This window comes from Dreissena polymorpha, chromosome 7 (genome assembly GCF_020536995.1).
Source record: "Dreissena polymorpha isolate Duluth1 chromosome 7, UMN_Dpol_1.0, whole genome shotgun sequence".
Taxonomy (NCBI): domain Eukaryota; kingdom Metazoa; phylum Mollusca; class Bivalvia; order Myida; family Dreissenidae; genus Dreissena; species Dreissena polymorpha.
The window spans coordinates 12,242,789-12,259,281 of NC_068361.1; the positions used below are offsets into that span (position 1 = coordinate 12,242,789).

At 35.8% G+C, this 16,493-nt stretch overlaps 1 protein-coding gene and 1 long non-coding RNA gene across 7 annotated transcripts in view; one reads left to right on the forward strand and one right to left on the reverse strand.

Annotated features, from left to right (window-relative positions):
- Positions 1-16,493, reverse strand: part of LOC127837211 (MOXD1 homolog 2-like) — a 172,883-nt gene that overhangs the window by 139,506 nt on the left and 16,884 nt on the right. For 2 of the 6 annotated variants that reach the window (XM_052364140.1, XM_052364141.1), the window contains exon 10: positions 14,680-14,767. The exons of 3 other annotated variants lie outside the window; for them this stretch is intronic. In XM_052364140.1, the coding sequence (XP_052220100.1) occupies positions 14,680-14,767 (88 nt within the window). Of the gene's footprint in view, positions 1-13,064; positions 14,227-14,679; positions 14,768-16,493 lie in introns of those variants that run through there. One more of the 6 variants, XM_052364142.1, reaches the window with a different exon arrangement.
- On the forward strand, positions 706-1,801 carry LOC127837218 (uncharacterized). The gene is made up of 3 exons (XR_008029178.1): positions 706-801; positions 1,079-1,281; positions 1,441-1,801. It is a non-coding gene; the product is annotated as an uncharacterized LOC127837218 (long non-coding RNA).

The window sequence follows — 16,493 nt, forward strand, 5'->3', positions numbered from 1 at the left end:
TCCAAACGTCTTCAAAACAAAACAAATCTGATACATTGGTATTATCATATGTACCAAAATGAGTGCTTCATAAATTGTATTATCCTTATTAAATCGTTTAATTCGCAGCCGTTGTTCAGTGTTTTAACGTTTGTAAAATGATTGCTATTTTTTCAGGAAAGAGATGTATACAACGATTGCATCAGGAAAAGTAAGGAGGCAAATGAAGGTCCAGACAGATATGTCCATTTCACGTTCGATTTTAGCCAGAATGTGAGTCTACCTCACTATTCCCGCTAGATAGGACCGCTTTATTTCCTCACTCTAAGGAAGGTTCAGATCTTTGGCGTTCAAGTGGACAGTATTCCCCGCCAGTTGAACTTCCTGATTGACGAGGACCAAACGATTGGCAAGGACGGAAAGACCTCACATGGCCCGGACGCTGTCCTTTCTATGCTTGATTGGGCCCTGCAGAATTACGAGTCTGATGCTTAAACTTGTTCCATTCATGCAGACAATTGCCCCGGTATGTACATTTTATATAAGAACGTATGTATGTGCATGTACAACGTGTGCATGTGTTTTTGCGCGCGCAGTTGTCTTGCTGATTTCGCTTGCGCACAAGTATTTTTAAAGTGAATCATTTAGCAGCTTTTCCACTTATTTCTACATGTGTGTTATATACGCAGTGCCAAAATAAAGATCCCACACAGGGCTTTTACATTGCAGAGCAGAACAAAAACTGGTACGTTCTGGGTTATTTCATGTGGCGAGTGATGACCGGCCAACATCGCTTGATTGAGTATCACATGCAAGTTCCTGGTATGTATACAAACTATATTACGGAAAAATAATTTGATGTATTGTCGAATAACTTACTTCAATGATTTTTTTTTACCATTTTAAGATTCCCTACCTTAATTATTTTCTGAAGGGGTAATACGCGCCGAAATATTCAAAAACACTTACAATTTTGTTCTATCGCATTTAAATAACTAGACAAATGAGTTTTTTTTACATCATATAGCATTTTATTAAGACATTTCAAATATATCATTATCAGTACAATTATATCAAAACATTTTTGCTTCTGTCAAAGGGCATGCAAGGTGTTTCGTGGATTCCGGATTTGCGCATATAAAAAAACAGATACCAGAACCACGACTGTGAGACTCTCGAACAACTAACGGCGCTTGATGACCAGTCGTCTGTTACCAACACGGCAGTCTCGTACCCGACCTGGACATGGCGGCAATGGAAGCCTTTCCTGGATTTGTACTTCAAACCTGTTACATGAATAATGTAAGTACGTGTTACAGACTTGAATGTTCAAATGTTAAGTAAACTTAAACAATTGATGTCGTAACGGCTACTAACTCAGCACTTTTTGTCGACATTTATTCTTTACATCATTTTGTCATGCTTATTTGCATAAATTAATGTACTTGTTAACCCTTTCAGGCAGACCCAGTACTTTAGATTTGACCAAAGAAAGCCGGGTATTGTGACTGCAAAAATCCAACACGACGGAGAAGAGAAGGAATTGCAGATCCTGAAAACCCCGACATTTCGGTTCCAGAATGTGGAGCGTCCACACCCAGTTTCCTCTGCTGGATTAAATGCAGACCGCCGGCAATACTTGCGCCAATACGTGAGCCGGTATGTCCGACCTGCGTCGAAGGATTATTTCTTTGGAAATTGACTCTTGTGACGACGTGCATATTGTTAATGTATTTAATAAACATCATGCAACTGTACGTGCCAGAAACAAATATGACTTACTGTCCTGAATAGTGTGTACTATTATGATACAAATGCTATTTCATTGTTTTCAATTATCTCTGTATCTGATACTTTGCGCATCAATACATTCATAAACTATAGCATTAGTTGTTTTATAATATAAGTATTATAATAATTATATATAAGCCCTTTAAAGAATTATGCATTAAAGGAACAATGAAAGTAAAACAAAACAAACCCGACAATCTGCCCTCGACGTCAAGTAGAAATCGCAAATTTAAGAGTTTTTTTAGGTAGCTCTATATTTGGCTTTGTCGTAAAATGAAGGATAACGATTTATAAAATAATGTTTTCTTTAAACGTTGCATCAAATTGATACATTTATTTATAGTTATGTCGGTAAGATTTTTCAAATTATGACTGGTTTCGGATCAAAATTAGCCACAAGCCGTCTAAACTCGCGACACGTCACGCTTTTCTTATCGCCGACATTCTATCGTTGCGAGGAAACAAAATGTAGTTACGAATAATGAAAATATAAAATATACTTATTTTGATCATATTGTTGTAAGTTTTTACCGGTTAAGTGATTAAAAAGTATTTATAAATAATGAAAGAAATGTGATACAAGAAAATTACACGACGTCATAAATATAACGTCATAACGTAGGCGAATAAAAAAACGTATTCTGTGACGTCATTAAATACCCATTATTCCACCGTTTTGCATCGGATACTTAAAACAAACATAACGTTATGCTCAGAAAGGTCTGCACTTTAAGAAACTATAAAAATCTCAAATTCGAAAATTTTGTCATTAAGCTCGGTTTTCTCACGACGCTCCTCATTTATATTTTTATTTCTTTCCTCTTTCAATATTATATTCGCATGCATTTGTTCTATGATATATATTCCGAGCGAATATATACGCCTTAAACATGATTTTTTCTGACATAATACAGTTACTGCTCCAATTGCCGGGCAATATTGAGCTTAATCCAGGGCCAGATAGCAGCTGCTCTCTCAGCGCTCTGCATCTTAATGTGCGTTCAATTAGAAACAAACCTGACTATATTAAAAACTTGTGTGATTTCGACAATCTATGTTTTACCGAAACTAATCTTAACGATATCGTATCTGATAATGACTTAACAATTGAAGGCTTTAATATAGCGTTCCACCGGAAGGACTATACAGCGCATTCAAACGGTTTACTTATATACGTGAATCAGTCTATATTATCGCGCCGCATGGTTGAGTTAGAATGACGCGCCTTGCACTCGATCTGGATAGAAATTCAAGCCGTCAATTTCACTGCATTGTTGTGCTGTTTCTATCGTCCCCCAAGCGCTAATGTATCGTTTTGGAATGATTTTGAAGTAAGCATCGATACAGCTCTAGACATGAATTCAGACTTAATTATGGTCGGGGACATTAATGAGGACCAACTTAAAAACTTCCCGCGCTTAAAACAAGCACTATTTAATTTACGTAATACGATTACAAATGCAACCAGAGTCACAGCTAACACTTCTACCTTACTTGATCCTATAGTTGTATCCAATACTCTTAATGTGCTCGATAGCGAGATTATTCCCGTCTGTTCTTCCATCAGTGATGACCATGCAACGGCCGTACATATTAAAGTTGAATCAGTTATCAGCAAACCGACAATGAGACATGTTTGGCTATATAAACGTGCAGACTTCAATCGTTTAAATGCTTAAATTGATAGCGAACACTGGAACTTCATTAACCATACGAACATAGACGAAGCAACTTTATTGTTTACAAACAAATTACTTGAATTAATGAAAATGAGTATCCCATTTAAACATGTCACAGTGCGTCCTAATGATACACCCTGGTATGATTCCATGATACGTACATTAACGCGGAAACGCGATCGCCTCAAATCCCAGCGATAAAACACCCGTCTGCTAACAATTGGGCTAAATTCAAGCATGTTTGCAATAGAGTCAACAATATGATTAAACATGCTAAAGAACAATTTTTTCTCAAATATTGAAACTACTTTAAACGACTTACAGTCGTCTAACTCTAAGCAATACTGGAAGCTCTTAAAACAAATCATTCGCTCACATTCTTCTTCTGATATGATACCGCCTTTAAAAACCATTGATCCTGATGGAAATGTAAATATTAAAATGTCTGAAGAAGAAAAGGCAAATAGTATAAATAATTATTTCGTTTAAATATCAACGCTAGCCTCGTCTTCCGGAGTTCTACCTGACTCTATTGTTTTTGCGTTTAATTGCTTAGACGAAGTTTCAATTAATGAATCTGAAATAAAAAATATAATTAACTAAAGATTGTATTTACTAATAAAGTGGTTGGTGAAGATTTAATCAGCCATTTAGTTCTTAAGCGTACTTGTTCCTCAATAGCAAAACCATTTTGCTTGATATTTAACAAATCATTACAACAATGCACATTTCCTGCACTGTGGAAGAAAGCAATGGTCATGCCCTTATTTAAGAAAAGAGATGCAAATACACCCTTGAATTATCGTCCCATCTCACGTTTAAGCTGCCTTGGTAGATTAATGGAAAGGGTTGTTTATAAGCATCTGTATAACCACTTTGTTTCGCATAACCTTATATATTGTTAGCAGTCGGGATTTCTTAGAGGTCACTCTACTGTCTTCCAGCTTATTGATATTTTTTTATCAAATAGCTCGTCTTCTTGACGATAAAACAGTTACTTGTTATGTTTTGTTTTGTGACATTTCCAAAGCATTTGACCGCGTATGGCATCAAGGCCTCTTATTCAAACTTAAAAAAAATAGGTTCAGTGGTAATTTGTTTAAATGGATAGAGAGTTATGTATCTAACCGAAAAAAAAAACCAAAACCAAAAAGTATTTGTCAGATCCTCTATTTCCAATGTGTTGCAAGTAAAAGCTGGCGTTCCTGAAGGCTCAGTCCTTGGTCCTTTTTACGTTCATGACATTGTCAATAATCTTCTTAGCATCACCCGTTTGTTCGCAGATGATACGTCTTTATCTTGAGGGTATAGTGAATCATGATTTACATCAGATAAACTTGTGGGCCAAAAGATGGCTGGTTGACTTCAATCCACAGAAAACGGAAGCAATTCTATTTACAACCCCCAAAAATGTTCGATTACCTCAACTTTCTTCGATAACATTCCGGTCAATTTTGTTGAAAGTCATAAACATCTTGGTCTTACTTTAGGACATGACGGCAAATGGCATGATCATATTAAAAACATTCTGAAATCGGAATCGACAGTACTGGGAATAATGAGGTCTCTTAAATTTAACAGTTCCAGAAAAAACTTAAACACTATATACGTCACTCCTTTGCGCCCAATACTTGAATACGCATGTGTCGTCTGGGACGGATGCTCTTTATACAAAAAGGAGTTAATAGATAAAATTCAACACGAAGCTGCGCGAATTGTCTCCGGTCTTACCAGATATTTTTCACTCATTAATTTGTACAACGAAGTAAAATCATAGTCATAGTCCCACTTATTTGGCAAATTTTCTCCCACCCACAGTTCAACAGCAATTATCACGCTCTCTTCGCAACGGAGATGACTACGTCATGGTATCACGGCGGACACAATTATATTCCCGTTCCTTTTTATCATCTGCCATAGATCTATGGAATTTATTAGACATAAATCTTCGTAACAGCAATACTATTTCACATTTTAAATCAACCTTGAAACGCGTATATTTCGCTAGCGAAAACATTCCCCAATATTTTTTTACTGGGAATAGGAAATCCTCCATATTACATGCAAGATTAAGAAATAATTGTAGTGACCTTAACTCTGACTTGTTCTAAAACCATTTGACTGCTTCGCCTGTTTGCTCCCGTGGCAGCGAGATAGAAAGTGCCTCACAATATTTCTTGAATGCACTAAGTACCACAGACAGCGATTGTTTCTATTTAAGGTAGCGCACCCCTGATGTGCACATATCCAAATATAATCTTATGAATAATTTTCTTAATCCGCATCATTTCACTGAACTACATGCAAATTTATAGGTAGGCTTTCCATGCTTTTTTAAAAAATATACCGATTTTTTCAAAACCACCCCCATGCTCGGCTTTTGTCCAGTTTATTTTCATCCCTGGGGTGTATAAAAGTTCCATAATTCATTCAAATTTCCAAATATGGGCATGCAGTTGGTGTGCACAGATGCAGTAAAGGTGTTTGAAGTTTAAACAAGATGAAATAATTATTCTTTTACAGACATTTTTTACAAATGTTTAACTATGAAAGAGAGCCATGAAATGTAAGTGGTTTCAGCCACGTAAAAATTGGGTCGGTTAAAAACAAAGTGTCATAAAATGCAAAATAGTATCATATAAGTTATATCTTTAACTTAGTTTTTATAGATACACTTTATACAGCAAAAATACCAAGTAATAGACAGATTTACCGTTTACTTTTTGAAATAAAATTAAAAATGCAACATGCATGGTTCGTATTTTCAGCAGTTAATCACCCAATTTAGCCATAACGTTGTTTTAATTTAAAAAATTGAAGAATGTGCATACAAATTGCAACATATTTAACAATAAACATAGCTTATATGCCGTATTAAATCAAATATCGTTAGAAAAGAAATAAAACGCGTCGCAAAAAAGTATACGTCGTCGGCAGGATTCGATCCTGCGCGGGAATATCACAAAAAAAAATCTAGTCTATGGCCTTAACCACTAGGCTACGGCACTTAATATTAGGCTCTTCAACCTTCGAAGAAATCGCGGGAAATCGTTAGGAGTGCGCTACCGTAATGCATTGCGTTCATTTCAACCTTTAAATTATGATATTCTTCTCCATGGGAAACAAGCATTGAACGACGAAGAAAATGTCGTTACTTTTACTGAAGTGCAAAGATTTATATCAGAGACGAAGCGTTTTGCATAGACGCACCAGGACAGGACTCATTATTGTGCATTATTATGTATTACCTTGTATCATTATACTTGAATTATTTATACACCAAAGTGTTTTTTTAATTATTTATTATTATTATTATTGTTGTTATTATTATTTTAACCAGTTCTATCATTATTATTATTATTATTATTATTATTATTATTATTATTATTATTAGTACTACTATTATAATTATTATTACCATTAGTATTTATGTTATTATTATTATTATTACTATCAATATAGTCAAAGTAGTAGTTGCATCTATCGTTTTAAGCAGTTTTTCGTAAAATTTCCAAAACGACGACTTATATTTACATCTTAAACAGTCACCTTTATCTATGTAACTTCATACTCTAGGGAATGACCCCCAATAATGCTGTAGAACTTTAGGTCCATCCCTTTCTCCATATTATACTTTGTGAATTGTAATTCATTTGTAATTGTCAATTGGGAAATAAAATGTTTAAACTTAACTGAAATATATAAAACAGTATTATTTAGGATCGAATTTCTTATAACTAGAGATTCTTTATTAATTTGCATACATTATAAATTACTAATCTATCACAAGAGACTAACACTTTGAGAAATGTATACACAGATGGGTTAATATAAAATGTACTTCTAATATATTTTTGTCTTAAATCGGTGTAACATTGGCATATACATATGAAATGATATTCGTCTTCTAAATAAGAGGCATTACAATATAAACAATGACGTTAATTTCGTGGAATGTTGTCCTGGGCAGAGACTGTTATTCTAACAAAATATAAACGCAGACGTAAGTCAAATATTCTTCATATTAAAAAGAGGTTTTAAAAAACTAATACATATCTTATACAGGACTGCTATTCAGTTTACCATACCACTCTTGTCTAAAATTGTCAACAAGTCTACATTTGAACTCTCTAACAAAACTTTGTATTTGCACAACATTTGGATTTTCAAATACATAACCACATTCATAATTTTTAAAGTTTTTTTTGACATGTGTGGCCCAATTTGTAAAACCTGTATTACAATCGTTTAAAGCTTGTTTGTAAACAATTTGCATAATAATATTTTCACTGGTAAAAATTTTGAACCAATGGTATACTTTTTACAAACCTGTTTACATACAATCGATATCAACCTAATTCACCATAAACAGCAACATTACATGTATTTATTTTAACCTGAAGCAATCGTTTGCATAATTTCAAATGTATGCGTTCAATGTCATCTGACTTAGAAAAAACCCATACTTCTCCGGAATTATTTAATTTGGAACCCACACAGGAGTCAAACAACTGACATACACATTTTTGTTTAATATCGAAGTCATTATAGTTTTTCAAAAATGTATTAATGGCTCTAAGGGCAGTAACAACCAAATGTTCTTGGTTTAATTTAAAACTTCCAGTACAGTTCAGCACTGTGTCTCTTCCGAAACACCATAAGTTTCGTTTAAGCAGTGTTAACAATTAAACCCCAAGAACTGCAGTATAAATACAATCTATCAAAATGTGACTGGACTTCAGCAGGTGACTTGCCTAAAATGGCCATGTCGTCAGCAAATAATAATACAATCATCTTAATATCAGCTATACTCAAACCAGAGTTAATGTTGTCATGTAGATACAGTTCAAGGTCTTCAACAAATAAAGAAAACAAAATCGGCGACATTACTTCACCTCGCCTCTGTCCAACCGCATAACTAAAATAAGATAAATAAGATGAACATGATTAAACTCTCGACTTAACATTCGCATACATATCCTTCACTTTTCTTAGCAATTTACATTGTATGCAAAACATTCAAGGTTTCGTGGTCTCATAAACAGACAGGGGAGCTCTTAACTCGATAACAAGGCAGTGCATAACAAACCTACGGAATTCAATAAACGACAGCCTACTGTCTACCGCCAATTGCCAACTGCTCACTGTCAACTGTCTACTGCTGACTGCCAACTGATTACTGCCAACTGTCTACTGTCAATTATACTTATAATTATATAGTCTACTGTCTACAGTCAACTGTCTACTGCCAACTGCTTACTGTCAACTGTCTACTTCTGACTGCCATCTGCTTACTGTCAACTGCAGACTGCCAACTGTCTACTGCCAACTGTCCACTGCCAACTGTCTACTGCTTACTGGAAATTTTGAAAATTACAATTGATCAATATCAATTGAGCATATTACAAGAATACTGGTAAAACAAATTACACCGTTGAGGAAATAAAAGACGGTTCTGGATAGAAAGCATGGTATATCGTACAGGTACAATACAAGTATATGACTAGAAAGCATGGTACATCGTACAGGTACAGTACAAGTATATGGTTATTGGCATAGATCTATTCAAAGACATGAAAAACAGTGGGGTTCTAGATGTTAGTAATGCTTTGCGCATAGAATGTGTCCGGTTTATTTTTATACGAGTAATTCAACAGACGGCCAAAAACGGACAACCCCCTAAGTGGCCAGCAGACGGGTAGACACAGTATATAAATATTACATGTCTGACAGGGTGACAGTAAATTTGTCAACTTGAGGAAATACTGTCAACCGGGGCGAATTTAATGTCACCCTGTCAGACATATAATATTTATTTTATTATACCGAACAAACTATTCAAAAAGGAACAATTTATATGAACCATGAACAATTTTAATATTCAATAATTGTATTTAATGTCAGCAATGAACAACCATTAATATGTTGAGTGGTTCAGATTGTCGGGCCGAGCAAAATGAACTTCGCTTTATTCGGCACCGACCTAGTAATCGATTTATCCCATCAATTTTCTTAGTCGTCAATTATTAATTTACAAATATATTACCGAACCAGCTTTCCGTATTTTATTTTCATCACTTGATTACGCAATTTATGACGTACTCGTGTGCCGTCATTTCGGTGACGAAACAATTTGGGACAACAATATGGACGTGGTGTTATTTAAACAGTAAAATATTTGTTTAAAGCATCGAACGAATCCTAAACGTATTTTGGAATGTGTGTTTGCAAAACACCTTAAGAACAGACACTGGAAGTGTATATCGTTGTAACTTTATTGTTATTAGCATTGGATTATTAAAGTTGCAATTGAGGTAAGCGTGTCGTTTATACTAAATTGAATTTTTTATTGACTCCTGTCATAGCTTAAATAATAGCATTTATCTGTTCTACAGCACAGTTTCAGCTGCAATCGATAATTTAATTATCCAAATACAACGGAAATGCAAAACTGCGTACTGCGCATGCGCGAATCGGACAGTACAATTTTTTACCATTCCGCACGTGATTGCTAAGGTAGTGGGTGACAGTATTTTTGGACAGTCAATTTTTTCCCGCTGGTGGCACGTGATTGCTAAGGTAGCGGGCGACAGTATTTTTTGGACTGTAAATTTTTTCCCGCTGGGTCTGACAGTATTTCTATGTCACGATGGCCTATGGGAGTTAAGCATTGTGAATAAAAGTGAGGTATAATAAACAAAAATGTACCAACAATCGTCGAAGCCATCACACAGAAAACTTGTTTTAGACGCCATATAAAATAGGACTGTAGAAAAACATTTTATAGAAATAGGGATCTAGCCAGAACCGTCTTCATCTCCTCAACGGTGTAATGTTTTGACCAGTATTCTTGTTGACAATTGGCAGTAGACAGTTGGCAGTTGACAGTAAGCAGTTGGCAGAAGACAGTTGACAGTAGACAGTTGGCAGTAGACAGTAGACTATATAGCTATTATAGTATAATTGACAGCAGACAGTTGGCAGTAAGCAGTTGGCAGTCAGCTGTAGACAGTTGGCAGTAAGCAGTTGGCAGTTAGCTGTAGACAGTTGACAGTAAGCAGTCAGCTGTAGACAGTAGGCTGTAGTTTATGGAATTCCGTACAAATCAATTCATTTACGGTGCCCCTATTTTGTTTCCAATCATTATTAAATGCTTGCTTACGAACATAATTTACGTCATCTTTTATGATACTGATCACCGGAAACGCCGTGGCGGCATGCATTTAAAATTGGGATATCAAGCAGATAACCTGCTCGCCGGTTAGCGCCGTGGTTGGTACACGCGACTCCCACCTCGGCGACCCAATTTCCCACTCACGGTGCATGTTGGTTTGGACATGCGGGGTTTCCTTTGAGTACTTTGTTTTGACCCAACATCAGAAAACCTCTCCAAAAATTAAATGCAATCAATAAAAAAAAACTATATAGATAGATATTCCAGCTATTCAATTCAAAGTTTATCCCATGTTTCTTGCGTTGAGTTAATAAAGTACGAGTGCTGATCATTGGGGAAAACTACGTGTCCTGAATTAAGTGGAACACAATGATAATAAATAATAATATTTAGTTTCCGGTCGTTTATAGAGAAATATCAGTGACTGAAAACTGATAATTACCTATTTCAAAGAGTGAACATTTACAGTGAAAATTATCAATAATGAACATTGTTTTCCTGTTAAATACGTTATTTTTTTACGAAAATACGTCATTATTCCAACAAAATTATCCAACTAAACTATTGTATAATTTGTATACTGTTAATAAACGGTGAAAAAAAGCATATAATAAAAAAAAATGTGTTGGATTCGATGGAATATCGATTTTAATTCACCCGTGATCATATTTGATTTTCTTTAATACCTCGTGAGTTAAAATCGATATGCCGCCGAATCCAACAAATATCCTCTACATAATGCAGCGATATGCCGCCGAATCCAACAAATATCCTCTACATAATGCAGCGATATGCCGCCGAATCCAACAAATATCCTCTACATAATGCAGCGATATGCCGCCGAATCCAACAAATATCCTCTACATAATGCAGCGATATGCCGCCGAATCCAACAAATATCCTCTACATAATGCAGCGATATGCCGCCGAATCCAACAAATATCCTCTACATAATGCAGCGATATGCCGCCGAATCCAACAAATATCCTCTACATTATGCAGCGATATGCCGCCGAATCCAACAAATATCCTCTACATAATGCAGCGATATGCCGCCGAATCCAACAAATATCCTCTACATAATGCAGCGATATGCCGCCGAATCCAACAAATATCCTCTACATAATGCAGCGATATGCCGCCGAATCCAACAAATATCCTCTACATAATGCAGCGATATGCCGCCGAATCCAACAAATATCCTCTACATAATGCAGCGATATGCCGCCGAATCCAACAAATATCCTCTACATAATGCAGCGATATGCCGCCGAATCCAACAAATATCCTCTACATACTGCAGCGATATGCCGCCGAATCCAACAAATATCCTCTACATAATGCAGCGATATGCCGCCGAATCCAACAAATATCCTCTACATAATGCAGCGATATGCCGCCGAATCCAACAAATATCCTCTACATAATGCAGCGATATGCCGCCGAATCCAACAAATATCCTCTACATAATGCAGCGATATGCCGCCGAATCCAACAAATATCCTCTACATAATGCAGCGATATGCCGCCGAATCCAACAAATATCCTCTACATAATGCAGCGATATGCCGCCGAATCCAACAAATATCCTCTACATAATGCAGCGATATGCCGCCGAATCCAACAAATATCCTCTACATAATGCAGCGATATGCCGCCGAATCCAACAAATATCCTCTACATACTGCAGCGATATGCCGCCGAATCCAACAAATATCCTCTACATAATGCAGCGATATGCCGCCGAATCCAACAAATATCCTCTACATACTGCAGCGATATGCCGCCGAATCCAACAAATATCCTCTACATAATGCAGCGATATGCCGCCGAATCCAACAAATATCCTCTACATAATGCAGCGATATGCCGCCGAATCCAACAAATATCCTCTACATAATGCAGCGATATGCCGCCGAATCCAACAAATATCCTCTACATAATGCAGCGATATGCCGCCGAATCCAACAAATATCCTCTACATAATGCAGCGATATGCCGCCGAATCCAACAAATATCCTCTACATAATGCAGCGATATGCCGCCGAATCCAACAAATATCCTCTACATAATGCAGCGATATGCCGCCGAATCCAACAAATATCCTCTACATAATGCAGCGATATGCCGCCGAATCCAACAAATATCCTCTACATAATGCAGCGATATGCCGCCGAATCCAACAAATATCCTCTACATAATGCAGCGATATGCCGCCGAATCCAACAAATATCCTCTACATAATTCAGCGATATGCCGCCGAATCCAACAAATATCCTCTACATAATGCAGCGATATGCCGCCGAATCCAACAAATATCCTCTACATAATGCAGATCAAGAATGTACTTGACAACCTGAAATATATTGTTGTTGTTGTTTTTTATTTTCAGATGAAAACTTTAAATTTTTAATATTATATAAAATTAAGGAAGACATACAAGAGATGAATTGTTCTTTATTTGTTTTGGAAATGTTGCGTGCTTTGAAAAATACATTCTTAATACATAATTTACACGAGACTAAAAATCAAACATTCGCAATATAGGAATATATTTTATTTTATTGTAAATTCATATACAGAACACGCACGTCTCATCTTTACTTAAAGATACTAAATGTACTAAAACTAAAAAGTATTCATCAACAGAAATCACAGAGAATGTCTTTTAAAAAATATAACATTTCAAAATGTTTAAAAACAATTCTTTAAACGAACCATAAATCAATGAAATGTTATGGCAGATTCTAAACTCAAACTTAAATTATGTCATCGTATCTGTCGTTGAGAATACCTTATCAATTAACCTATCCATCACCAAAACTGTTGAATCCCAACAAATCTATGTTTCTACGTTGACAGATATCCACAGAGCCTCTTACGAAAATTTAAACAGAATTGTTACTAAAATTGGTACATTTCTTATCAAGTCTTCTTAACGACATATGATATATTCTGTGTACACAAGAGTTAAATATGAATCGATGTAAAAATATTACCTTAAAACATAATTCATACAAAACCTAAAAAAACATATCCAGAAACGTAAAGAATATTATGAATTTAAGACACTTCCGTACGTTTCCTCTAAGAAGCTTTATTATTACGGGCCCTGGTTACGCTTATTTGTTAAGACAATTAAATGGATATTTTTAAATATGTATGACACCTTTATATACTTAATATTAATGAAAGAATATAAGCAAACAGCACAGATTCTTTGCTTCGACTTCGTATTTCTAACACGTCTAAATGTATATCGCAAACGAAAGAGGAATGAGCGCCGATGCTATGACGGTCGACAGCGACAGGCGCCGTGACGTCCCAACGGAAATAGGTCCGCCAGCATCACCGGTATGACCTTTGCCCTCTTGCCACAGCTCCCAATCGCATGAATCCAGCTGGGCTAAAAGGTAGGTCATCTTCGCACGGTACTCATCGTTCTTGACTTGCATCGCATAAAATTGGAACATTTCGTACACATCGCCTTGAAAACACGGATGCTTCTGGAGCTCTTTTAGGTAGGCGAGACATTCATGTCGACACACAAAGGGGCTGCATTTCGCGGCTATCATCGCGTTTATCTGCGCCGTTTCGGGGTCGCTGTTAAATAAAAGTTATTTCACGGTGAGAAATAGATTGAAGAATTATATAGTATATCAGAAAGCAAACAAAAATGGTCAACAAGTTATTATTAGTAAAGAAACGTATTTCACGTTGTGTAATCAAATGATGAGTAATGTAGTATATAAGAAGGAAATATACAAATTGTTGATGAAGTTTTAATCAGTTTACTAGTAATGTATGTTGTAATATTCCCGAAGTATGCAATTATTTGCGTACATGTATTTCAAAATTTACATTCAAAAGATCCAAAGATACTGTGTTTTCTTACACACTTGTATATTTATGTTTTTGAAGTTGGAGTTTTCGCCGTTTTTACAGTATTTCATTTATATCACGATATAACGAAATCAAGTTTAATAACTAAACAAGCTCACGAACAAATAATGATACACGATAAAGCTTCAAACGGTTTAAAAATATATATCTTACGCTGGATTAAAAATCTGAGTGAGATTGCAGCCTTTCACTGGACCCATTTGCCAATCGCTGGCGTCGAATCTCTTCCATGACGCAACATCTAAAACGAAGTAAACATGCAATCGTTAACGTATGCATAGTAAAAGAAAATTGTCGCCAATGACGTGATAATCGTTCACATTAAAAGGTCGCCGTGACGTTATGGATATGGTGTCCGCCTAACCATCGAGGGGTGACGGGTTCGATCCCGATTGCGGAAACGTTGTTTAGATCTCCCCAAAGATGCCAAGTAAAGGTTTTTCCCATAAAACAGTTTAAATAAGCCTTAGGCGTTCGATGCAATCGAGCTAAAATTGATATGTTTAAACTTTAGCATAAGCACTGCTGAATTTTGGTCGTTAACATGTGTCTTGTTTCTGATGAGATATAGCAATTAGTTATTGACACGTATGAGACTATCCTTGTTTTGATCGTAATCATGTAATGGTTTATGCATATAGCTTAACTAACGATATAATTCTAATTTTTTTCGACTGAATAAGGCTTTTATTGACGACCTTAGATTTTTATCAACCGTTATAACACGATCTTTATTTTTACACACGTTTTAAAGGGGCCTTTTCACAGATTTTGGCATTTTTTAACTTATTCATTAAATGCTTTATATTGATAAATGTAAACATTGGATCGTAAAAGCTCCAGTAAAAAATCAAGAATAAAATTAAAAAAAGGAAAAGAACATTGCCTGAAGCAGGTTTCGAACCAGTGACCCCTGGAGTCCTGCCAGAGTCCTGAAGTAAAAACGCTTTAGCCTACTGAGCTATTCCGCCGAGTACACATTGTTAATGTATTTTATACATTATATAAGCAATCTTCGTAGTTTCACAAAATTTAACGACAAAAACAGAACTCTCCAAATTATTCAATCGTTACGCCTTGCAACGCTTTATAATTTTTAGGTTTTAAAATCGTCAAAAGATGCATATAATGGCTATATTAGAGCATGGTTATTGTTCAGTATTACTGTTTCCTCACAAATATCATAACTAAAACGAAAGTTTGCGAATCTGAAACAACTTTTTTCAATTTTGTCAATTTACCAAAGCGTGAAAAGATCCCTTTAATGAGACCATCTTAGTTTGTATCTACATTACCGGGACAATCCTTATTCGTATCGATATTTATTGAACGCTCTTGGTTAGCTTTGATATTTTTGGACGGTCCTAACTAATTTCGACATATATATGTTGATCCTATTTATTTTTTACATTTATTGTACGACCCTTTTTCATGTAGACATATTAATGGGTCAATCGTTGTTCGCATAGACATATGTGGAAGATCCAAGTTAGTTTGGATATTAGTGGGACGATTCAAGTTAGTTTCGACATTAATGGGACGACCTTAGTTAGTTTCGACATTTATGGGACGATCGAAGGTAGTTTCAACATTTATAGGGCAATCCAAGTTAGTTCCGACATTTATGGGACGATCCAAGTTAGTTCCGACATTTATGGGACGATCCAAGTTAGTTCCGACATTTATGAGACGATGCAAGTTAGTTCCATCATTTATTGGACGATCCAAGTTAGTTCCGACATTTATGGGGCAAACCATGTTTGTGCCGATATTTATAGGACGATCCAAGTAAGTTTCGACATTTATGGGCAGATCCAAGTTAGTTTCGATATTTCTGGGAAGATCCAAGTTAATTCCGACATTAATGGGACGTTCCAAGTTAGTTCCGACATTTATAGGACGATGATCCCGACGATCTAAGTTAGTTGCGACATTTATAAGACGATTCTTGTTCATATGGACATTTA